Here is a 25906-nt window from a genome sequence, read left to right as displayed (position 1 = left end):
TTTCATCGGGGTCTACAGTGACTGCTTTGAGTATTGTATTGCTACATTGTGCCGCAGTGACTGTTGTCCTTGACGGCACTGTTGGGTTTCGTGCTAGGCGTATTCTAGCAGGAAACCCAACATTTTCATCGGGGTCTACAGTGACTGCTTTGAGTATTGTATTGCTACATTGTGCCACAGTGACTCTTGTCCTTGACGGCACTGTTTTTTTTTATCAACAGTGGACAAAGTCCGAACACGTTGGCGTTCGATCAAGGACCGCTTCAACAGTGATGTTCGTGCTGAGGGCCAGGTTCGCAGTGGATCTGCGTCAAGGACCAGAACTAGATACCGTCACTATCATGCGTTGCAGTTCCTAAGACCGGTCCTTGCCACAAGATCGTAAGTATTATACATTTTGGGTTTTTATTTTTATTAATCTGTGTTTTTCTAATCCACAGCTGATGCTTCTTGTAAAGGCATGGTAGTAATGATTTTCCTTTCTTCCACAGCACCTGGAGCAGCACCCTGCAACCTGGCCCTTGAGCGGTCCTTCCTCGGACGTCCTCTGACCCGTCCCAGCCATCCGACAGCCAGGAAGCACCTTGCAGGTCAACCACACACACAGCTGGTGACCAGGAAGCTGGGCCATCAGGTGTTCCCCTGTCCCAGGTCTCTGCCACTGGTTATGCGGGCACTACCCGCCAGCGGCAGAGGGCCTTGGACAGGAATGTCTTGCCCGAGTTTATGCATTTGAGCGAGACATTTAATTCCAGCCTCAAGTCACTGTCCGACAGAGTTGAAAGCGGTTTTGCCCTCATGGAACGTGGTTTTAACCACTTTGAACACCGCTTCAATTCTGTAGAACAGCGCCTTGACCGTCTGGAGGCCGACCTCAACAGACCAGCACACCATTTTTTTAGTAAGATTGAAAAGGGCATGGCGGAACACCTTAGTCCTGATCAACAGCTGAATGTGCTGCAGGCCTGCAACAATGCTTTCTTGCAGGCTATGCAGCATAATCGGTACGGTCAGCAGTCAGTGGTGTCCTTTCCACCTATGCCACCATTGACTCGCTTCACCTCACTACCGACTTGTGCTGCATACCACTGCACGGACACCTCTATTCAAAGCCAGGACACCCACCGTTACACCACCACAAGTCTGAGTGCAGCTGGTCACTTCACCGACACCACCATGGCAAGCGCTGCTCCTGTCTGGAGCACCACCGCCAATCCCATGCATGCGTGGAGCTCAGCCACCACTAGGCAAACATGGAACAGCCCTGCCGCTACAACAACATGTAGTAGCCCTGCCACCACCACTCTGCAAACCTGGGCCATCACTGCCGCCACCAGTCCTCCTGCAAGGACGAGCACTGACAACGAAGAGCAGCAGCAGCCACCTCAGCAGCAGCAGCCACCTCAGCAGCAGCAGCCACCTCAGCATCAGCCGCCACCTCAGCAGCAGCAGCCACCTCAGCAGCAGCCGCCACCTCAGCAGCAGCAGCAACCACCTCAGCAGCAGCCGCCACCTCAGCAGCAGCCGCCACCTCAGCAGCAGCCGCCACCTCAGCAGCAGCCGCCACCTCTGCAGCAGCAGCCGCCACCTCAGCAGCAGCAGCCATACCAGCAGACGGGGGACCTACATTCCATATTTGCCCCTACTTCAAGGCGAAATCAATCAAGGCGGGCATTGGGACAAAGTCGGTCCAGGCACACAAGCCTACGGCGACATGCCTTTACAACTAATGTAACTGAACAGATTTCCTCTCCTACAAGTGTTCCAAGTTTAATTCCCTTAACTGGACTACCTTCCCCCACAAGTTTTGTTGCCCCTTCCCCTCAAACACCGTCTTCAACTGCAAGTGTTGCATATTCCCTGCACACCCCCAAATTGAAACCATCTGCCCCCAAACGCCGTAAAAAATAATTTTTAGTTTTTTTTTTGTGATAAAAAATAAATTTACATTTGTGGTTCACCATTAATAAGTTTCATTAATGTTGTTTGCGCCGCTCACACACACTGATGGGTAAATACATGTTAAAAACCAACCCAAGGGCTAGTATAGTCATATGTGAAATAACATGGACTAGTATAGTCATTCCAAGGCCTAGTGTAATAACTCTAGTTTTACCAAATAGAATCTGGTTTCATGAAAAACAAACTGTTGAAACTTGTCTAAAAAATAAGTTTCTTTCTAGTTTCACCAGTTTGTTTTTTTGTGAAACAAGATGCTAGTTGTTAAAAATCGAGTTATTACAGTAGGCCTTGGTATGACTATACTAGGCCGTGGTATTTCACATATTACTATACTACTAGCCCCAAGGCCTACTATACTCATATTTGAAATACCACGGCCTAGTATAGTCATTCCAAGGCCTAGTGTAATAACTCTAGTTTTAACAAATAGAATCTGGTTTCATGAAAAACAAATTGTTGAAACTTGTCTAAAAAATAAGTTTCTTTCTAGTTTCACCACTTTGTTTTTTGTGAAACAAGATGCTAGTTGTTAAAAATCTAGTTATTACAGTAGGCCTTGGTATGACTATACTAGACAGTGGTATTTCACATATTACTATACTACTAGCCCCAAGGCCTACTGTACTCATATTTGAAATACCACGGCCTAGTATAGTCATTCCAAGGCCTAGTGTAATAACTTGTAATGGAGCAGATTACATGAGCAGATTACATTCATCCACTCAATGCTGACTTGTATTCCCCATGGACTTTCATTGGGGTTGGGTTTTGAGGGTTGTGTTTTGAGAAAATCACATACTTTGTTTTAAACTAGTTGCACAATTTTCTCTTGAAAAAAAATGGTTTCCTGATTCATGGCCTGCAGCTTTGCTCATTCCAATATATTTCACGCAGACTAGCAATGCTGCATTTTAACTCGTATGTGTATTTACCTGCCCAGGTGTGTGAACATAACAAAATTCAGTTATACATGGGAATTTTTTTAATTAATTGGAGTTTAAAAAATATAGTGCACTCAGTAATGGTATCAAATAAGGATTTTTATTACCATAAACAACAACATTACACCATTTCATCTTGCCAGTGCACCCGTCCTACATCAGAAATAAAGTAGGCCGCAAATTTGTCCCTCATTTGGCCAACTTCAACGGATGACCTGAGAGTGTGCTGAGTGAATTCAGGCAATGGGTTAGGAGCATCATCGTCCAGTTCAAAGGTCGGGTGCTCTTTAGCCATCACAAAGTTATGTAGAACCACACAGGCCTTCACCACCTCATCGACTGTTTCAAGTTTAAGATTAATGGCCGTGCCCAGAATTCGCCATCTGGAAACAAGAATCCCAAAAGCACACTCGACAGTTCTTCTGGCCCTGGTCAGCCTGTAATTAAAAATTTTTTTGGTGTGGTCCAAGTCCCGGCTGGAGTAGGGTTTCAGTAAGTTTCCGCACATTTGAAAAGCCTCATCGCCAACCATTACAAAGGGCAGTGGCGGAGCTTCGGTGTGAGGAAGAGGCCGTGGCATAGGGAAATTAAATTGGTTGCCATACAACCTCCGGCCCATGTCTGAGTTTTTAAAAGCCTGCGAGTCATTACCACGGCCAAATGCTCCAATGTCCACTGCTACAAACATACATCCGGCATCCGCAATTGCAATGAGTACTATTGAAAAGTACTTTTTGTAATTATAGTACTCAGATCCCGTTCTTTGGGGTTTGATGATCCGTATGTGTTTCCCATCAACAGCTCCCAAACAGTTGGGAAAATTGCATACTGTCCAGAATTTGTCAGCAATTTCCATCCACTTTTCAGCGGTGGGCAGGGGCATAAATTCTGGGCAAAGAACATTCCAGAGAGCCCGGCAGGTGTCAGCAACAATTCCAGACAAGGTAGAGATTCCAATACGGTACTGGAAGTGTAGTGAGGATAGGGTTTCTCCAGTCGCCAGGAATCTGTGAACAGACAAAGAAGTAAAATTAATATTTATGTATATTATTTTTAAAAACTATAAAAAAAATATTAGTACATTCACGAAAACTAATTACCCAAGGTTTTGAATACTAAATTTACAAAAAAAAACATCAGACCACACCCCTTTGTTTTTAAAACATACCGTAATGTCACCAGTAGCCGTTCCTCAGGAGGAATCGCACGACGGAGCTGTGTGTCCTGTCTCCGGATGGATTGTTGGACACGAGCAAGCAAATCCATGAAACTTTCGTGGGACATCCGGATATAATCAGTAAATTTCTCCGGGTTTGCACGTAGCTCGCTGTAGAGGGTGTGGTATGCCCCACAGCTCTCCCGGAGTTCAACAATCGGATGTATCCACATACGCCGCCGTCTTCGCTGCCTCTCTCTCTTCCTTTGTTCATGGCAAGCAACTGCATACGCCTGAGCCATCGCGATGTCCAAATCCAAGTTGAAGTGAAAACTCTTCCAGCGCAGATCCATGGTCACGAGAAGAATCAAGCAAATGTGAAGAATACTGTAGACAGGGTCTATATATATTAACATACCACACCCACAATGAAGTTCCATTGGTCTTGTGTGTTGTTGAATGGTTGTTTTTTCTTTTTTGTGGGGTTTTTCAAAAATCTGTAAAAAAACGCAAACGCACAAAAAACGCATACAAACGCGCAAAAACGCTGCGTTTTTTTCCTGCATGCGCATTAAAATGCTGGAAAAAAACGCAGCGTTTGTATGCATTTGTATGCGTTTTTTTAATGCGTTTTTTTGCGGGAAAAACGCGCTGCAAAAAAAAGCAAGTGTGAAACTAGCCTAAGAAAGGCACATGGTGCAGAAGCAAGCTCACTGGGAGAATTTCACTGTGGTGAACTCCCCTCTGCACCGTGCGACTTTCTCATGGTGCTAGCGGGGATCTCATCAAGGTCATGACAGTTCAGCCTAGCTGGAAAGCACCTCAGTGACGTCACTGCTAGTCACTGATGCTGCGCTCACAGCCGCTCAGTCACCAGTGGTTCTCAGCCTGGGCAGTCGCATCTTGGCACCGTCCAGGTTGAAAACTATTAATCCACAAAACATCGATTACGGCATGAGACAGAACGACAGACAGGTATGGAATATTGTTGTTTTATTTTTGGTTTATTACAGGAGAATGAGGACTTTGGTGGAATTAGGTGAAGTTGTAAGTATGGTTTAATTAAGATTATTAATGGAGTCTGTGTCATTTTTTCAATTAAAGGACTTTATTTTTGGTGTGTGTGTTTTTATACTATGTGACTATGGGGTTAGTAATGGGGGCGTCTTATTGATGCCTCTCCATTACTAACCTTGGGGCTTGGTGTCACCTGACAATACAAAGGTGACATCAACCCCACAAATGTGAATCCCACTGGCCACTGCTACAGGGCAAGGGGGAAGAGCCGGGCAAAGCGCCAGAATTGGCATATCTAATAGATGTGATACAGTGATGATAATGTCTGCAAAGCGCTGTGGAATAAGATAGCGCTGTATAAGCAAAGCATGATAATAATAATTTGAATTATTTACTGTGTAACTGATGAAGGTCCAATGACCGAAATGTTTTGTATGCTGTATATAGATTCACTAAACTGAGTGCCAGATTCTTGGACTTTTTATGTATAACAGGTTGGGACCCTATCTGTGCACCTAGAAACAATACAGTAGTGCTGTACTCCTTCCCTAGAATTTTGCATATATCTCAGCATTTTGGAAAAGCTTAGGCAACAGAGACATCTTGTGACCGAATATCAACGTTACTGCAGATGATCAAACCGATTTACAACAGGAACAGTATTATACTGATGAGTAGAGATGAGCTCACTTGGTTTGGCTCACGATCGCTGAATTTACAATATTCGCTGATTTAATCATCGATTAAATAGGCAAATACAGCCGAATATACACAGCACAAAAGCTGGTGTTTCCCAAGCTGTGTGATAGTTCGCAGATGATTGCGAACTGAATTACAAACGTGTTTGTAATTCTTTAGCTCTAGATTCAAAGTAAGCATCGGTGGAGCAAATGCGGCGAAGTCGCAAGAACTACCCCACAGGAATGGCCTTAATGAGATGATGTGGATGACATGAAGAGGCATAGAGTAGGGTGATAGTGGATGTTTCCTGCCTTCAATTCCCAGCATGGGATGATGCGTGATGCGATGACCAAGGCCTGGCCTATTCTTAAGGTTGATCCGATCTTAACCAACTTTCTCCCGGAATACCCCTCCATCACATTCAAGAGATCTAGAAATTTACGCGACCAATTAGTAGCTAGTCACTATGATAGTCGTTCAGTATATACCTTTCTGGATGATATTACGGTCAGGCAAGGGTGTGTGCCATGCGGCAGATGTGTAGCCTGTCCAAACATTGAGCGTAGCACCTCGTTCACTAATCATGACGGTACTAGAACATTTGAGATTAAGCAGTGTATATCTTGTACCACCCGGTACTTGATACACTATGCTACGTGCCCTTGTGGACTTATTTATGTGGGCATGACCACGCGACAGTTGAAGGTCCGTACGAGGGAGCATGTTTTGGGTATACAGGCTGCCTCTGCCTGCATGGATAATTCTATTCTAAAGACCCTGCCTAGACACTTTAAGGATTTCCATCAGTGCAATGCTGCGTTACTGAGAATTCGTGGCATTGAGGCCCTTAACATTAATATAAGGGGTGGCAAACTTTCTAGTCATCTAGCTAGGTCAGAAACCAGATGAATTTGGGTCCTAGGTACTATTCACCCACATGGGCTAAATGAAAATATCTCGTATGCTCCGTTCCTTTAGTCCCGTCTTGGTGAGCACCAGTGTGATCAATATGGCTTTGTTTTTAATTTAATTTATTTTATCTGTATCTTTTTCCAGTATCGTGTATATGATCTGATGATTGCTGGATACCGTGGAATTCTTCTGAAGTTCCTTTGAAGAAGCATGGATGAAACCGGCTAAAATGGACGTCTATATTTACTACGGTAGTGCATGTCATGCACTACGGTATTTATTGTATGCTATATATTAGGCTTCATTATGTATAGGCATTTTTCCATGATTGAAATGGGTCGCCCTCCCAGGGCTGTGGGGTACTCGGTACCGGGCTGGTATCAGTGGGACGTGTCACAGTGGCGGTGACCCGGACCGTGGCCCTTGGCGCCCAAGTAAATAGGAAGATGTGAATGGTATTAAATGAATAGTTCGTGACGCCACCTGTGGTGTTTGGCAAGGGAGGTGTTAAGCCTACGCTGCATGCAGATCCTCCGGGACAGATGTTGTGGTGCAGCAATGGTGGTATAGCCCTCCACAGGCAGGGCTGTTGGCCCAGGGCAGTGTAGATGGGGAGACACTTAGGTGATGTAGTGTCTGGCGCAGGGGATGTAGCAGTGTCAGGTGGACGAACGCAGGAAGGAATGGAGGACACCAGGGCATGTAGTTCCAAAGCTTTACTCACAGTCTGTAGTGCCCGCTTCTGTGCCGTGTCCCCCAGGTCAGGGACTCAGTCAACCTCCAGGCAAGATGGAAAGCTCCGTTCCACACTCTGCCAAGTTATGTGCCTTTCCTGAACATCTCCTCTATAGCGCCTTAAGTGTGAAGATCTCCTAGTACTGTGTTACACTGGAGTTCCACCTGACAGATGTTCCCAACAACTCTACTTACACTGCAGACAGCTGTAGCCTGCTTCGGTGACTTTCTACTACTAAGTCCCGGCTCTCTATCCGTATTGCTGTTATGCCCTCAAGTCTTAGATGGGAGTAGTGCATTTACAGCCGACTACTCCACCGGTGTCTGCTGCAGAGCCATTAGTGTTCATACAACCTCGGGGACCGGGCCCCGGTCTTGCGCTTAGAACTTCTAGGCAGGGTTCTTCCTCTAACCCACGTCCTCTGTGTTCCCTTTTACGCCTATGTTCCGTACTTATCCTTTCCCTTCTATGGAAGCTTAGGCTTCAGGTCAACGTCCTTCTCCTTCTTTCCTTTCCTTTCCCGTGCCAGCTGGCTCAGGTCACTGAGGCAGCTGCAGCACTCCTTCCTCCATCCCTTCTTCCAGGGATCCCCACTCCTCCCGAGTGGCTTCCTTCCTCACTGACCTCCTGTCAGACTAACCTGTCATCCTAAACCATCCCGCTCATATATATATTCTGAACTCCACCCACCTCCCAGCACGTCTAGTGTTCCAAGCAGGGAACCACCAAAGGTGCTCTGCTTCTCTCTAAGCAAGGAGCCACAATGTGGTTATGCTGAACTATTCTATTTTGTGGGGTGCGAGTGTTGGAGCGTGGTCAGGAGCCTCCAACCTACCTGGATGGTGGGGCACCACATCTTAGGAGAGAGGAAGGTGCAGTACCTCTGTGGCGACTGAGCCTCAGCGGTGCCACATACCCCCCGTTAAACACAGCACATCCGCGGGCTGCAAGGTAAACAAAGTTGACAGTACAGGAACATACAAATTTTTCAATGCTGAATAAACATTTCCTATACTAAACTTCCCAATATGAGAGGCACTCATTCTTGAATGTTGCAAACTGTTATTAATTAACTACCTAAAATTCTAAGTCAAAAAGTGCAATTTTTCCATACCACACTTAATTCAAAGTGCTACTATCTGTTACTCACTATCACTTCAGTATTCTTTATCTTTCCATCTCTAGTACACATTTTCTTTTCTCTCTCTAGTACACATTTTCTCTCTCATCTCTGTATCAAAAACATTCCTAATCTAATATATAAAACTCAAAGTGTGTATGTATGTATGTATGTATGTATGTGTGTATGTGTGTATGTCCGGGATAGGCATCCGCACCGTCGCAGCTACAGCCACAAAATTTGGCACAGTCACACGTCTGGACCCCGAGAGCGTCCTAAGCTATGTTGTGAGGTGAAATTTTAACCCCGCGCGTTCCAATTCACCAAACAATTTTGCCCCTATCTACATAATGGGGAAATAGTGTGTGCGCGTCAAGCCCCGCCCCTCATTATGATGTAATAATGCCCCTATCTACAGTTGTGGCCAAAAGTATTGACACCCCTGCAATTCTGTCAGATAATATTCAGTTTCTTCCTGAAAATGATTGCAAACACAAATTCTTTGGTATTATTATCTTCATTTAATTTGTCTTAAATGAAAAAAAACAAAAAGAATTATCCTAAAGCCAAATTGGATATAATTCTACACCAAACATAAAAAAGAGGGTGGACAAAAGTATTGGCACTGTTCGAAAAATCATGTGATGCTTCTCTAATTTGTGTAATTAACAGCACCTGTAACTTACCTGTGGCACCTAACAGGTGTTGGCAATAACTAAATCACACTTGCAGCGAGTTGACATTGATTAAAGTTGACTCAACCTCTGTCCTGTGTCATTGTGTGTACCACATTGAGCATGGAGAAAAGAAAGAAGACCAAAGAACTGTCTGAGGACTTGAGAAACCAAATTGTGAGGAAGCATGAGCAATCTCAAGGCTACAAGTCTATCTCCAAAGACCTGAATGTTCCTGTGTCTACCGTGCGCAGTGTCATCAAGAAGTTTAAAGCCCATGGCACTGTGGCTAACCTCCCTAGATGTGGACGGAAAAGAAAAATTGACAAGAGATTTCAATGCAAGATTGTGCGGATGTTGGATAAAGAACCTCGACTAACATCCAAACAAGTTCAAGCTGCCCTGCAGTCCGAGGGTACAACAGTGTCAACCCGTACTATCCGTCGGGGTCTGAATGAAAAGGGACTGTATGGTAGGAGACCCAGGAAGACCCCACTTCTTACCCCGAGACATAAAAAAGCCAGGCTGGAATTTGCCAAAACTTACCTGAAAAAGCCTAAAACGTTTTGGAAGAATGTTCTCTGGTCAGATGAGACAAAAGTAGAGCTTTTTGGGGAAAGGCATCAACATAGAGTTTACAGGAGAAAAAAAGAGGCATTCAAAGAAAAGAACACGGTCCCTACAGTCAAACATGGCGGAGGTTCCCTGATGTTTTTGGGGTTGCTTTGCTGCCTCTGGCACTGGACTGCTTGACCGTTTGCATGGCATTATGAAGTCTGAAGACTACCAACAAATTTTGCAGCATAATGTAGGGTCCAGTGTGAGAAAGCTGGGTCTCCCTCATAGGTCATAGGTCTTCCAGCAGCACAATGACCCAAAACACACTTCAAAAAGCACTAGAAAATGGTTTGAGAGAATGCACTGGAGACTTCTAAGGTGGTCAGCAATGAGTCCAGACCTGAATCCCATAGAACACCTGTGGAGAGATCTAAAAATGGCAGTTTGGAGAAGGCACCCTTCAAATATCAGGGACCTGGAGCAGTTTGCCAAAGAAGAATGGTCTAAAATTCCAGCAGAGCATTGTAAGAAACACATTGATGGTCACCGGATGCGGTTGGTCACAGTTATTTTGGCTAAAGGTTGTGCAACCAAGTATTAGGCTGAGGGAGCCAATACTTTTGTCTGGCCCATTTTTGGAGTTTTGTGTGAAATGATCAATGTTTTGCTTTTTGCTTCATTCTCTTTTGTGTTTTTTCATTTAAGACAAATTAAATGAAGATAATAATACTAAAGAATTTGTGTTTGCAATCATTTTCAGGAAGAAACTGAGTATTATCTGACAGAATTGCAGGGGTGTCAATACTTTTGGCCACAACTGTACATACTGGGGAAACAATGTGTGCATATCAAGCCCCACCCCTCATTGTGATGTCACAATGGTTGCCATGGCGACGCTGATGTCATCATAGGTTGCAAGCCCCGCCACTCATTATGATGTCATAATGGTTGAGAATGGGATGGAGGATGTGTGATGGGTATATGGGCACTGGACTATGGGATGGAGGATATGTATGACGGGTATATGGGCATGGAACTATGGGATGGCGGATATGTATGATGGGTATATGTGCACTGGACTATGGGATGGAGGATATGTATGACGGGTATATGGGCACAGGACTATGGGATGGCGGATATGTATGATGGGTATATAGGCACGGGACTATGGGATGGAGGATATGTATGATGGGTATATGGGCATGGGACTATGAGATGAAGGATGTATGATGGGTATATGGACACTCGACTATGGGATGGAGGATATGTATGATGGGTATACGGGCACGGGCCTATGGGATGGTGGATAAGTATGATGTGTATATGGGCATGGGTCTATGGGATGGAGGATGAGTAATGGGTATTTGGGCACCGGACTATGGGATGGAGGATGCGTGATGGGTATATGGGCACTGGACTATGGGATGGAGGATATCTATGATGGGTATATGGGCATGAGACTATGCGATGAAGGATGTGTGATGGGTATATGGGCATGGGACTATGGGATGGAAGATGTGTGATGGGTATATGGGCTCTCGACTATGGGATGGAGGATATGTATGATGGGTATATGGGCACTGGATTATGGGATGGAGGATATGTATGATGGGTATATGGGCATGGGACTATGGGATGGAGGATGTGTAATGGGTATATGGGCACGGGACTATGGGATGGAGGATGTGTGATGGGTATATGGGCACTCGACTATGGGATGGAGGATATGCATGATGGGTATATGGGCACGGGCCTATGGGATGATGGATATGTATTATGGGTATATGGGCACGGGACTATGGGATGGAGGATAATTATAATTTGTTATAACTAACCACAGTTAGTTACTATGCCCGGGCAGCGCCGGGCTCTTCAGCTAGTTCTATATAAAAGCTATCATAAGACACATTATCAAATACTTCACATTAAAACTTTCAACAATAATTCTTGTAAGTGCTGGACACCGCTCCCAGCTGGGATCTCTTGCAGTGTCCTTTGATTAGAGTCATGCTCCGAATGAGGTAGACATAATCTTCGCAAAGTGTCCATATGTAAAACCAAGAGAGGGCACCTAAAGAGGTGCAACTATTTACAAGTAAATGTTTTTGGATCACTCCAAGTTCATGATCGCTAGTTCAATAGGAAGGCTGCCAACCGAAACAGGGCAACACTGGGAAAACAAAACTGAACATTGTGAAGGCACAATGGTGCAAATAAACCCTACTGGGTCACGAGAGTTAGTGCAAATTTTTAATGCTGGTCCCCTCCTGGGGGTCTGGAAGCTGCTGATGGGGTACTGCTACCAGATGAAATACTTTGGGTGCCTTCATCCTGCTGATTACTTGCTAACTCTGGTGTGCTGGTGCGTGGCCTAGCACCGAGGGATGCCGCAGCTTGTCGGCGCTGATAAGCGACTATACAAGGGTTCAGCAGCCAAGGGATCCCAAGGTCACTATCCCAAAGCGACTGAGACTCATCCAACCCCCGAAGATGCCAAATCGTGCGCGCCTGTTCCAGCCGTACCCTTCTCAGTAGGGACCTCCTCCACCTCCCCTTTTCCGACTGTCCCGGGCCCCCAGCTGACTCCTCCAACTGTCCCATTTCGAGTTCCCGCAAGCCTGCCTCTGACAACGTGAAGTCGGGAGGCAACCCATTAAGAGGGCCAGGGTATATACCTGGTGCCTCCTGGCGGCGCGGTCCCTGCACCGATGCAGGCATAGCGGCAGTGGACGCTGCTTGGTGGAACACCGGGGACGGCGGTGGAGCTAACGGTGGCTCCGGGTCCACGGGGGTCTCTGGTGGGACCTGCGCAGCCGCGTCAGGTCCAGACGGGGGCTTCTCCTCCGCTTCAGCTCCCGGGGCCTCATATAATTCTTTCTGTGGCGGGAGCAAAGGGTCTTCGGATACTGCCGGCGATGCGACGGCGGTGGCAGGCTCCACTGAATCTGCCTGGGGAAGCTCCGATGCAGCGGTGGCGGTCACCGCAGATGTAGGCCCCTCCTGGGCGTGCTGCCAGTTCAGCCTCCACAAGGCCTCCTGCCTCAGCTGCAAACATTGGGTCAGACGGGCGATTTGGTCCTCCAGCTGCTGACGGTTCATCTCTGCTACGGGGTCAGAGCCTTCAGCCATGGCGCCGGGGAGATCCACTTCCCCGCACTCCGCAGGCCTCCTTCCCTCTCTCTCCAAGATGGCGTTCTTCTCCCTCCTCTCTCGGCCCCTTTCTCGCCACTGGCGTCTGCCCCTCCTTCCGGGGGCAGCATCTTCTTCCAGCACCTCCATACCAAGCCAGTATACGAACCCCTCGGGGGGTGGGCCATGTTGCTGTTACATAGTAATTCAGGCAGGGGAGGCCCAAGACTCTTCGCGGTCTTTTCCTAGGACCTCCCATCTCTTCACGCCCTTCTTCTCCATGCCAACGGCCAACGATCTCGCTATGTGAGAAAGGGCCTTTAGTTTACAGCTAAATAGCCGTCGTAGTTGGTTAACTGTTAGGGTATTTTCCATATAGGAAAAGGAAAAGTCCAGCTGATAAAAAAAGGCTATTTATTGAAAAATTCTAGTTAAGTTCAGCATATGTGCATTACACTCTTATAATTGTCCCAGTTCCCAGGGTGTGAAAAGGTGGCCAGTGGCCAGTTTAGACAGGCATGCCAGTAGGTAGAGTTATAGAAACTATATTAGGCATAGATTGTTTGGGGCCACGCTGTACAGCACAAGGGTCTCTGTTGAATGTCATTATACTGTTTTGAATGTTTTCTATTTTCTGGTTGAGTCATCCACATTACTAAGTAAAATAATTACGGTGAGCGAACTGTGTAGGAGTCGGTCTTCTCGCCCGTGACTTCTCTGTCTCTTGAGAAACTCACCCCGGTACATGACTTACAGTTGTACTATGTAACTGATATACTCTTTGCAAACTTATATTTAACTACCTAGGATAAATCAAATAACATTTCTAAAAATTCACAAATTGCCTTTTATTCATTCAGATTATGGAAACGAGACTTCCCTATTGTATTCAGTGTTGTCCATCTAACACCACTAGTCTCCACCTTGTGGACGAAAGCCGATGTGACCATAGCCTTTAATATAACTGAAAATAGTTTGCATCCCATATAGAATTTTTTTAACTATATATTTTTTAATGTTGTTTTTACAGACAGATCCACTTTTCTGCCCCTTTGGAGTGGGACTCAGCAGGTTCTCCGAAATGGTTGTTAAAATGATAGGTAGTTCAGAGCACCAGTAAAATTTTATGATTTAAGGAAGCAGTGCCAGGGCTCAAGGGCAAAACAGTGTTCATCTTCTGACCCTCATGTGCAGCAGCAGATGCGGTCATCATTCTATGGCTAGGTTCACATTTGCGCCTTTTTGCGCAGCGTTTCGTGCACACTTGAAATGCAATGAAAAAATGCTTGCAAAAGCATGTAAACGCAGCGATTTTTCCACGCATCCACGTGCGTATGACAAAAATCCGCAGCGTTTGTATGCGATTTCATGCGTTTTTGCATGCGTTTGCGTTTTTTATGCGCATGCACTGTCTAGGTCTCACATTTCACAGGAGGAAAATCCTTGAAAAATTCTTGAAACAGACTCCACCAATGGGACACCAGTGGGCGTGTGTCATGGGAATTCTTTATATAGACCCTGTTTACAGCTAAATTCTTCAGATTTGCTTGCTTTTTCCTTTGTGAACATGGATCTGCGTTGGAAGAGTTTTCACTTTATCTTGGATTTGGATATCGCGCTGGCTCAGGCTTTTGCATTTACTTGTCAGCAACAAAGGGAGAGAGAGAGACAGCGAAGATGGCAGCGTGGACGTTTGTGGATACATCAGATTATTGAACTCCGTGAGAGCCGTAGAGCATACCACACCCTCTATAGAGAGCTCCAGGGAAACCCGGCAAAATTTAGCGACTATACCCGGATGTCCCAAGAAAGCTTCATGGATTTGCTTGATCATGTTCAAGAAGCCATCCGGAGACAGGACACACAGCTCCCTCGTGCGATTCCTCCTGAGGAACGGCTCCTGGTCGCATTACAGTACGTAATATTTAAAAACCAATGCCTGCATAATTTTCTTTGTTCTGCCATGTATTAAACAAAAGCCTGCTGAATTATTGTTATGCCAGGTACTGATACTTTTTATGTTATTGTTTTAAAAAACCCTAGACCTAAATATTAATTTTTGTTCTTTCTCTGTTTCGCAGATTCCTGGCTACTGGAGAGACCCTATCTTCACTCCACTTCCAGTACCGGATTGGAATATCCACCTTGTCGGGAATAGTTGCAGACACCTGCTGGGCATTTTAGGATGTTCTCTGTCCAGAATTTATGCCCCTGCCCTCCACGAAAAAGTGGATGGAAATCACAGAAAAATTCTGGATAGTCTGCAATTTCCCCAACTGTTTGGGAGCGGTGGATGGGAAACACATCCGGATAATAAAACCCAAAAGCACTGGATCGGAGTTCTTTAACTATACAAAGTACTTTTCTACAGTATTTATGGCCATTGCGGATGCAGACTGTCTGTTTGTTGTGGTGGACATTGGGGCATTTGGCCGGGGGAATGACTCACAGGCTTTTAAGAACTCTGACATGGGCCGTAGGTTGTATGGCAACCACTTTAATTTCCCCATGCCATGACCTCTTCCCCACAATGAAGGTCTGCCACAGCCATTTGTAATGGTTGGGGATGAGGCCTTTCAAATGTGCCAAAACCTGCTGAAACCCTACTCCAGTCGGGACTTGGACCACACCAAAAAAATCTTTAATTACAGACTGACCAGGGCCGGAAGAACTGTAGAGCGTGCTTTTGGTATTCTTGTCTCCCAATGGCGCATTCTCAGCACAGCCACTAATCTAAAACTGGAAATAGTGGATGAGGTGGTGAAGGCGTGTGTGGTTCTTCATAATTTTGTTATGTCTAAAGAGCACCCTAACTTTGAACTTGAAGAACCAGTTGCAAACCCATTGCCTGAATTCACTCAGCACCCTCTCAGGTCATCAGTTGAAGTTGGCCAAATGAGGGACCAATTTGTGGCCTACTTTATCTCTGATGTAGGACGTGTGGAATGGCAAGATCAAATGGTGTTAAAAAATTTTCTTGTGTGTATGTTAATAAAAAACCTGTTTGGATACCTGTACCGAGTGCACTATTTTTTTATACACTCCAATACAATAATCACCTGCCCAGGTGTACTTGTGAATTCATGATGCTGTGTTTTGTGCATCATTAATTTACTAGCACTCCTGGCCAGGTGACAACATACACACAAGTTGTATGACCTGTATCGTCTCTACAGCTTGTGTTCAATGTGCAGTGACGGTGGAGATAATACATATTTGTATCACATGGCCTGATGTTACAAATAGTGATTTTGGGATGCAATTAGCATCCTTCACTCTTTATGACACCTGATCATGTGAGAATAAATATTAATATAGGATCTCCACTGTGGCTTCAGTATGAAAGCAGACTATAGAGATAATAAAGTTTATACAACTTCTACAATCCCCAGGCCTGGTGTCATGGTGAAGTTAGCACACCTGGGCAGTTGAATACACATATGAGTTAAACTCCAGCATCGCTCCAGTCTGCGTGCAATAGATAATGCTGACTGAAGTGACGCTGCAGGTTAACTCATATGTGTGTTCACCTGCCCAGGTGTGATAAATAGTTATGACACGAGGCCAGGGTATTGTCCATATGACGTGTATTTTCTCCATCACTGAAAAGAGGATGTAATTAATTACAAGGTATATCTAGAATCACCTGGCCTTGTGTCGCAAAGAGTGAAATGATGATGGTAAAAACACCATCAACAATTAACTCTTTATGATACATGACAAGGTAACAATAGATATGCCTTGCACTCAACACCATCCTCTATTCAGTCTGTGCAATATTAGCAGACTGAAGAGAGTGGTGGTGAAAATACAAGTCATATAGTGGTGTTTTTGACTACACATATCTCCAGGAATGACACAAGAAACATGTGTTAGTAATGGAGCTGTGTGGTGGCAAAAACGCAAAGTGTATGGCGCAGTGTGTGTACGGTGCAGTGTGTGTAGGTGGCGAAAGACACATTAATCAAACATTATTATGGTAAACTATAAATTAACATTTATTTAAAAAAAAATGATTGGGAACGACGTTTGGGGGGAGATGGTTGCACGTTGGGGGTGTGGAGAGACGAGGAATGGCTGGAAGGCAAGGAAGGGGTTCTAGGGGAAGGTGAGGCAGAAAGGAGCTCAGGGATGGAACTTGAGGCAGGTTGAGACACAGTGGGAGGTGAGGGGGAGGGACAGTTAAAGTTTTTCTTTTTATGTGTCTTTTTTGTGTTTGTGTGTCCTGCCTGGACCTCCTGGAGCTGGCTGACCGCCTTAATGATTCTGACCGCCTGGAGCTGGGTGACCTTGGCTGCGTGGGAGCAAAAATCGAATATAGGTCCCCACTTTGATGCTGCTGATGCTGCTGCTGCTGTTCGGTGGTGGAGTTGCCAGTGCTGGTCCGTGCCGGAGGATTGGTAGCAGCATTGCTGGTCCAGGCTGGAGGAGTGGTGGCGGCAGTGCTGGTCCAGACTGGAGGAGTGGTGGCGGCAGTGCTGGCCCAGGCTGGAGGAGTGGTGGCGGCAGTGCTGGCCCAGGCTGGAGGAGTGGTGGCGGCAGTGCTGGTCCAGGCTGGAGGAGTGGTGGCGGCAGTGCTGGTCCATGCTGGAGGAGTGATGGCGGCAGTGCTGGTCCAGGCTGGAGGAGTGGTGGTGGCAGTGCTGGTCCAGACTGGAGGAGTGGTGGCGGCAGTGCTGGCCCAGGCTGGAGGAGTGGTGGTGGTGCTCAGATGTGGTGGTGGCAGTGGTGGTCCAGACAGGAGCAGCACTTGCCATGGTGGTGGCAGTGGAGTGTCCAGCAGCACTCGGCCTTGGGGTGGTGTAGTGGTGTCCGGCTTGGCTTGGAATGCAGGTGGCCATGCAGTGGTATGCAGCAGAATTCGGTTGAGAGGTGAAGCGAGTCAGTGGTGGCTCAGGTGGAAATGCCACCACTGACTCTTGCATGTCCTGACTCTGCTGCATAGCCTGCAAGAAAGCAGTGTTGCAGGCCTGCATCACAGTCAGCTGGAGATCTGGACTAAGTTGTTCCACCATGGCCCGTTCAATTTTGCTGAAAAAATGGTGCGCTGGTCTGTTGAGGTCAGCTTCCAGATAGTCAAGGCGACTGTCGACAGACTGGAAGCGGTGGTGCATGTGGTTAAAACCGCTTTCCACTCAGATAAAAACGCTTTCCACTCTGTCTGCCAGCGCCTTGATGCCATTTTGAAAGGCTGAGCTCAAGTGAAGGAACTCGGGCATGACATTCCTGTCCGAAGCCCTCTGCCACTGGCGGGACGTGCCCGCAAAACCAGTGGCAGAGACCTGGGACAGAGGAAGACCTGACATACCAGCTTCCTGGTCTCCAGTTGTCTGTGTTGCCGACCTGCAAGCTGCTTCCTGGCTGTCGGATGGCTGGGACGAGTCGGAGGTCGTTCGATGAAGGACCGCTCCAGGGACAGGTTGCAGGGTGCTGCTCCAGGTGCTGTGAAAAGAAAACAAAAACATTAGTATCATGCATTTACAAGCGCTAACTGCTGTGGAATAGAAAACCACAGATTAATAAACAATGCAATACACCAAAATACTTACGCTCTGGTGGCAAGTACCGGTCTTAGGAACGCCAACGCCCGGTGGTATCTGTATTTTGTTCTGGTCCTTGCCGCAGCACCACTGCGACTCTGGCCCTCCTGATGTACATCCCTGTTGAAGCGGTCCTTCATCGAGCGCCAACGGGTTCTGACTTTGTTCACTGTGAAAAAAAAAAAAGAAATTGGACAATGCACTGATGGGCAAATCACTAGCATCACACACACACCTGTGTGATCACGGCCAAGGTGACTGTGGCATCATACAACAATACAATAGACAATGCACTCACTGTTGGCCATGATAACACAAATGTGTATCATGCTAGAATATATCTAGCATGACACACACCTGTGTGATTACGGCCAAGGTGACTGCGGCATCACACAACAATACAATAGACAATGCACTCACTGCAAGAATATCTCTAGCATCACACACACCTGTGTGGTCACGGACAAGAGTCACTGCCGCATCACAGAGCATTGAAATACTTACGAAAATCCTTGGGGACCCTTTGAGAGGCGTTGTCCCAGCCTTACATCAGTGCTATGGCCACCTCATTCCAGAGCCGCCGGGTCACCACCTTGTCCGAGTGCTGTGGATCACGGCTATCCCACAATGGGACTCGCTCCTGGACCAAGTTGATCAGGGCGTCGTTGTCCAGGGCGATTTCTTCGTCCCGTTGTGGAGCCTAGAAAAAAAAGAAAAACATTATAATCTTGGAAAGATTTGGAAAAGAAAAAGATAGAAAAAAATACAGAAAAGAAGAAAGGTTGAAGATAAAAACAGGACAGAAAAAAAGGCGGGGGGGGGGGGAAAGGGACATTCACAGTCAGTCTATACTTACAGGCCTTCTCCCCGCCGGCACTTGGTTTGTCTGCTCCTGCTGTTCGTCCTCACTTGCCGTGGCCGATGAGGTCTGAAAAAGAACAAAAATTAATTTGCCACATGTGTACATGCAGCAGTGAATACTTACCCAAAATGTAGGGCAAGAAGATACTCACTTCACGCTCTACTTGGGCCAGTTCACCCCGGGCCGGTGTGTACTCCTCTCCAGAAGACATGCTGCAATAAAAAAAATATATATTAGTACATAATAAATTTAAAAAAGGACAGGCAGACATTAGGCTTAATACTCACATTAGTAAAGTTGCTGATATTCTCCAAGCTCTCCAATGTCCTTCTCTCTTCAGTCTGTAGAGTAGTGGTCTGCCAGTGCAAACACCTTCTTTTATCTACACTACCACCCAAACAATGTTTCTTTGTGTAGGGGGTGGTTTAAACCAGTGTCTAGACATTGTTTACTCAAAAAGCGCATGCGCTCAAAAGCGCAGGCGGGCGCATATCCATGTGCCCGCCTGTGACCCCATAAACTGTAATGTGATTTTTTGGCACATTCTGTGCGCACGCGATCGCATGCTTTTTTTAACGAGGTTTACAAAAAATGCAACATGTAGTGTCTAGCGCGTCTAGGCACACACCTGCAAAAAGCACATGCGCACGAAATCACACATGAAAATGTGCAAGCGCTAGACCATGCGCCCGACATGTTAAACATAGGGGCATGCACCCGATAGCGCACAATGCACTGCCCGCAAAACCGCTAATGTGAAACCAGCCCATTTATGTCAGTGCACTGCAGAAGGGGCAAAAATAGCTGGAAGGTAAGCAATCTATGAAGGCAAAGAGGATTTTATTGTACACTATGGGTGTAAGAAAGAAGATAGTATAAGGGCATTGCTTTTTCCTAGGGCATATATATGTTAATTTTTAAAATCCCCCCTCTGCAGGCAGGCGGTGGCACCTGAGCTGCACAATGATCGCATCCATATTGTGCATTCAATTATTCTTTTTGATGGTATCCATAAATACCTAAAAAGCTAATTCCTTCAACATTTGTGAAGGCTGACACTAGGGAGATCACGCAGAATTGCTCTGCTGCAACCACATATGATGAATCCACATCTTGCCACGCCACCTGACGTTACTATTACATCCACGAGATTGCGTTGAATGGTCTCTTCACTTGCACAAACGTGACGTTCTGCACCTCCGTTTTACACACACTCCCCTCCCTGTCCACATGGGCACAGGAATGGACAAGGAGTGAGAGGATGTGGCCCATGCAGTCACTGCACGACCAGCTCTACCCTCGCATACTTTATCCTCACCCATCCCTTGTAGATTGTGAGCGGACAGGGTGCTCTCTCCTCCTGTCTCAGTTGCGACTTGTATTGTTTAAGATTACTGTACTTGTTTTTAATATGTATACCCCTCCTCAGATGTAAAGCACCATGGAATAAATGGCACTATAATAATAATAATAATAATAAACTAAATCTCATTCCTTGCGTCTGCAGCTGTAAACTCCAAAACCTATGAAAGATCATAACTCCTTTCTAGACTGTCCCAGGATGGCGGTTCTGGCACCATCTGATCCAGCTAGTCCCCTGCAATGCGTGAAGACCAAAAACAGCTATGCTATCTGGTTTCTACTGGCTGTTCTATGTTTGTCCATACCCATGGGTGCTAGAACAGGTCGAGAAACAGCTGGCTGTTCGCCATGTTCTGGAGATCTCAGAAATATAACCGGTGTGGCCAGGACAAACAGTAAGTCCATATTCTCCTTATGAAATCCTAGCTGACTAAACAAAAGAAGCTAGACTGCATGGTGTGGATCCATATGGCAAGCAAGCCTTTTGTTCTGCTCTGATCTGACTCAAGGTGTGAGAACTGTCACTCATAGCCTTTGAGGCTTGACCCCCCTTCTGATCTAGCTGCACACTGAAGGAGTCTTATAATCCCATGCCACATAGGATACAAACGAATCACTTGAAATTATATCTCCAATATTCTTCACAAGTGGGTTCTCTCCTATAGGCAACCCCTTTTAAACGGGAGCTACCGCAGCAATCATCTGATTGTTTCAGGTCTGGCACCTGAGACCCCCTGGCAAGCAGCTGTTTTTGACCAACACAGTTTGATGTCACCTGAGCATTTCCCCTGTACCAGCTGTTGCAGAAAAAATGCAGTATTATATGGCAGCCATTCACCCAAAGGAAAATCAAGGGTCAGTGCTCCTGACTAATTAGATTGTGAGCACGGGGCCCCCTCTATGATATTCATATGTCCGAAAGGAAACTTTTTGCTGAATTAATTACACTGTCTGTGTCAACACTATAGTGATCATATTGAATATGATTGCAATATATATATATATATATATATATACTGAGTATATATATGTAATAAAGTTGTTTCTGGGGGTTTAAGTATAGTCTGCATGAACTGTTTCAGAAGAGGAAAGTTCTACATTCTCCTAAATTGCGCATTCCTCTACTCTTATACATATGTCCCTCTGTGAACAGTCACACATGGCTAGTGAACTTTCTTGAATTGCATTAAGTACCACTACTTTTGTTTTGTTATTTCTCCCAAGAAACCTCAATGTTTGAGTGACATACGGAAATGAGGTTAGTTGTTCAATCCTCTAGTGCTTAGCAGATACAGATGTCTCCATAATTGACTGGTGCAGCAAGGCCTGAGGCGCAGGTGGGCTCCGTAGTGACTTGTGCTCTGGCAGGCTAAGCCTTTAGAATGACACACAGACACAATCGGAATGTCATTTATTGAGACAAACACAATGAAGCAAGCAGCTCTCTTCCTGTCTGAGAACCATAAATTAACCAGAATTACACCTGCCTCAGGCCCTGTACACATTATTTTATTAAGGTTTGGACAGATAAACCTGCAGAACTGGAAATCTCCTGCTCGTCTCACACACCTATATTCAGCATCTTTATATTGATCAATCAAGAATGGTGGACATGATTGGAAAATACAGTTGACTGCTCTAACAGTGGTGAGCAGACTAGATTTTCGCCTACAAAGCTGGGACATCCTCAGCATAGACGAATCAGACACGTAATCATGAATTCAGTATAGGGAATGAGAACTAGCATGGAGTACAAAGTAATAAGAACCTGAGAGCTGGTTTACCTAATGGAAAGATCTTTAGCATTTCAACATTTTTCTACCTTATACAGCAAATTAAATGGAATTTGACAGCAGGTTTTTGCTAATCTGTGAGCACCATAATGTAGTTACTCAGAGCCTGATTCCAGTGATGTGTCACAAACTGGGCTGTTTGTTGTGATTTTCAATACAATCAGTGTTTTATCAGCAGTAGATTATCACTACAGGACTAGGTGTCTTGTGCCTCCTAATCCAACAATGCCCCATCACTGATTAGCAGCTTTCTGCTTATGCATATCGTACACAGAAAGTTGCCTATCACTAAGCCACAGGGTTATTCCCAGCTCAGCATTCTGTCCACTGCTAGATCTGCAGCAGAGAAATCAAAATGACAGCAAGCAGCCCAGTAAGTGACATATCCCTGGAATCACAGTTCAATGCCCTATATCTTGCTGGACTCGGATTACATAACAGATTCCTTTTAAATGGACTGTCCACTTTATCTGTATATTACCAAATGCATGGGAGACGTGAATTTGTGCCACTTAGGCTATTACAATGTGCATTTGCTCCACTTTTAGCATTTAAGCGAAACATTTATGCTTAACATGTGAACATAAATATTTAGTAAAATAAAGATAAAGTGGTCAATCTCTCTAAGGCCTGTTTCACACATCCGTTTTTTAGCTCAGTTGAAATTCGCCAAAATGGCGGAAAACGGATCCATTGGCGGATTGAAACAAATGGGTGTCACCGGACCATTATTTTGACGGATCCGGATAAGGCAGAAATTTAAAGGAAACCGTGCCTGGAAAAGGAGAGAGAGAGGAGAGAGAGATGTGTGAAAGAGGCTTAAGCTTAACTTTCCAAAATTACCTTAAAGAGTTGGCTGAACAGTGGATTCCTAATCCATAGACCTTTGCATAGCATGGAGGCTGCCCGTGCACTCCTAGGCACATTTTTCATGGTAGACATTTGCCAGCTGACTTGGTCATCAATATAACGTTGGGTGGTTTGCAACCAGGTTGAATCTTAAGTAGCATTGACCGTCAATTTTGTGCCTATCCTGGTGTCACTTTGTGCCTTTTAGAGTTTCTTTTTCTTTTTTCTCAACTGGTACTGAGCCCAATGGAGATGGTTCTGGAAGATGATAACAAGGACACTAACTAATGGTGCATCTCCAAAAAGAGCGGAATAAGCAAAGCGATCAACAAGATTGGTGCTGAATTACTGCTCATGGTTATTCTATTCAATTATGATTTATTATTATTATTATTGTTATCTTCTTACTTTATCTGTCTATTTCATATTGAAATTGAAAAAGTAAAAAAAAAGATGTACAAAAATAAAGTCATTTTTTTGTTTGGGGCATGTATTTTGTAACTTTAATTTCCCCTCTATGGTTTAGTACCTGGGAATCCAGAGTCTGTATAAAGCATTAAACCAGAAGACTGAACCATCACTGTCTGGGACATTAAAGCAAAGGGTTTAAAATATCACATAACAGTCGATGTACAGTAAGATGAACACAAGCACATAACTGGGAAATAATTTTCCACATTTGTTTACACTTCTGCTTTTTTGAGTTGTGCACATTGAATAAAGTAGGGTCTTGACAGTGGGGCATGCTTATACTAGATTACCAGCAAACTTTCAGTTGCAAAATATTTTACTTTTTCATGGCCCCTTTGAACATCCAAGCTATAGCTGACACAGTGGATTTTATCAGGAGGTAGTAAAAATGAAAGATGTTGTCATGATCCAGGCCGGGGTTTGTTTTCTGCTATCTTCTCTCTGGAATGGTCATAATCCCCTCTGCCTCGTTTTGGAGCTGACTGGGCTATTTCAGTCCTCTGCAGCTTGCTGGCCAGCGTCAGCTATAGTTCATGCTTCCAGGCTGAAGCTGCTGACCCATATACCCTAGTGATCCTTCTGCCTTCTTGTATTTGTGTGTGACCCGTTCCCTAGCTCTGACTTAGTGTGCATCTGGTGGTTTCCTTACAGAGTATGACTCAGCCTGGTCTCTGAACCCCGCCTCTTGTTTTCTGTCCCTGATACGGCGTTCCCCGACTGGCTTTGACTCACTGGCTTGTAACCCAACTACGTCTTAAGTCTCACGTTTTGGATACCGCGATCCTGTTAGGCTGACTTCTGGCTTGTCTATGACTACAGCTGTGGCCAAAAGTATTGACACCCCTGCAATTCTGTCAGATAATACTCGGTTTCTTCCTGAAAATGATTGCAAACACAAATTCTTTGGTATTATTATCTTCATTTAATTTGTCTTAAATGAAAAAACACAAAAGAGAATGAAGCAAAAAACAAAACATTGATCATTTCACACAAAACTCCAAAAATGGGCCAGGCAAAAGTATTGGCACCCTCAGCCTAATACTTGGTTGCACAACCTTTAGCCAAAATAACTGCGACCAACCGCTTTCGGTAACCATCAATGAGTTTCTTACAATGCTCTGCTGGAATTTTAGACCATTCTTCTTTGGCAAACTGCTCCTGGTCCCTGATATTTGAAGGGTGCCTTCTCCAAACTGCCATTTTTTGATCTTTCCACAGGTGTTCTATGGGATTCAGGTCTGGACTCATTGCTGGCTACCTTAGAAGTATCCAGTGCTTTCTCTCAAACCATTTTCTAGTGCTTTTTGAAGTGTGTTTTGGGTCATTGTCCTGCTGGTAGACCCATGACCTCTGAGGGAGACCCAGCTTTCTCACACTGGGCCCTACATTATGCTGCAAAATTTGTTGGTAGTCTTCAGACTTCATAATGCCATACACACGGTCAAGCAGTCCAGTGCCAGAGGCAGCAAAGCAACCCCAAAACATCAGGTAACCTCCGCCATGTTTGACTGTAGGGACCGTGTGCTTTTCTTTGAATGCCTCTTTTTTTCTCCTGTAAACTCTATGTTGATGCCTTTCCCCAAAAAGCTCTACTTTTGTGTCATCTGACCAGAGAACATTCTTCCAAAACGTTTTAGGCTTTTTCAGGTAAGTTTTGGCAAACTCCAGCCTGGCTTTTTTATGTCTCGGGGTAAGAAGTGGGGTCTTCCTGGGTATCCTACCATACAGTCCCTTTTCATTCAGACTCCGACGGATAGTACGGGTTGACACTGTTGTACCCTCGGACTGCAGGGCAGCTTGAACTTGTTTGGATGTTAGTCGAGATTCTTTATTCAACATCCGCACAATCTTGCGTTGAAATCTCTTGTCAATTTTTCTTTTCCGTCCACATCTAGGGAGGTTAGCCACAGTGCCATGGGCTTTAAACTTCTTGATGACACTGTGCACGGTAGACACAGGAACAATCAGGTCTTTGGAGATGGACTTGTAGCCTTGAGATTGCTCATGCTTCCTCACAATTTGGTTTCTCAAGTCCTCAGACAGTTCTTTGGTCTTCTTTCTTTTCTCCATGCTCAATGTGGTACACAAAAGGACACAGGACAGAGCTTGAGTCAACTTTAATCCATGTCAACTGGCTGCAAGT

The 25906-nt window shown here is 45.3% G+C and overlaps 1 protein-coding gene across 1 annotated transcript; it reads left to right on the top strand.

Moving 5' to 3' along the window:
- Nucleotides 1–215: 215 nt before the first annotated feature.
- LOC141093099 (uncharacterized) lies at nucleotides 216–2281 on the top strand. The gene is made up of 2 exons (XM_073579617.1): nucleotides 216–381; nucleotides 492–2281. The coding sequence occupies exon 2, from the start codon at nucleotides 727–729 to the stop codon at nucleotides 1909–1911; it is 1185 nt and encodes a 394-aa protein (XP_073435718.1). The 5' UTR covers nucleotides 216–381; nucleotides 492–726; the 3' UTR covers nucleotides 1912–2281.
- The last annotated feature ends 23625 nt before the right edge of the window (nucleotides 2282–25906 follow it).

This window comes from Dendrobates tinctorius, unplaced genomic scaffold (genome assembly GCF_039654945.1).
Source record: "Dendrobates tinctorius isolate UK_male_01 unplaced genomic scaffold, ASM3965494v1 ptg000001l, whole genome shotgun sequence".
Lineage (NCBI taxonomy): Eukaryota > Metazoa > Chordata > Amphibia > Anura > Dendrobatidae > Dendrobates > Dendrobates tinctorius.
Note: the sequence above shows the minus strand (reverse complement) of the source record. Positions and strands in the feature narration are given on the sequence as shown.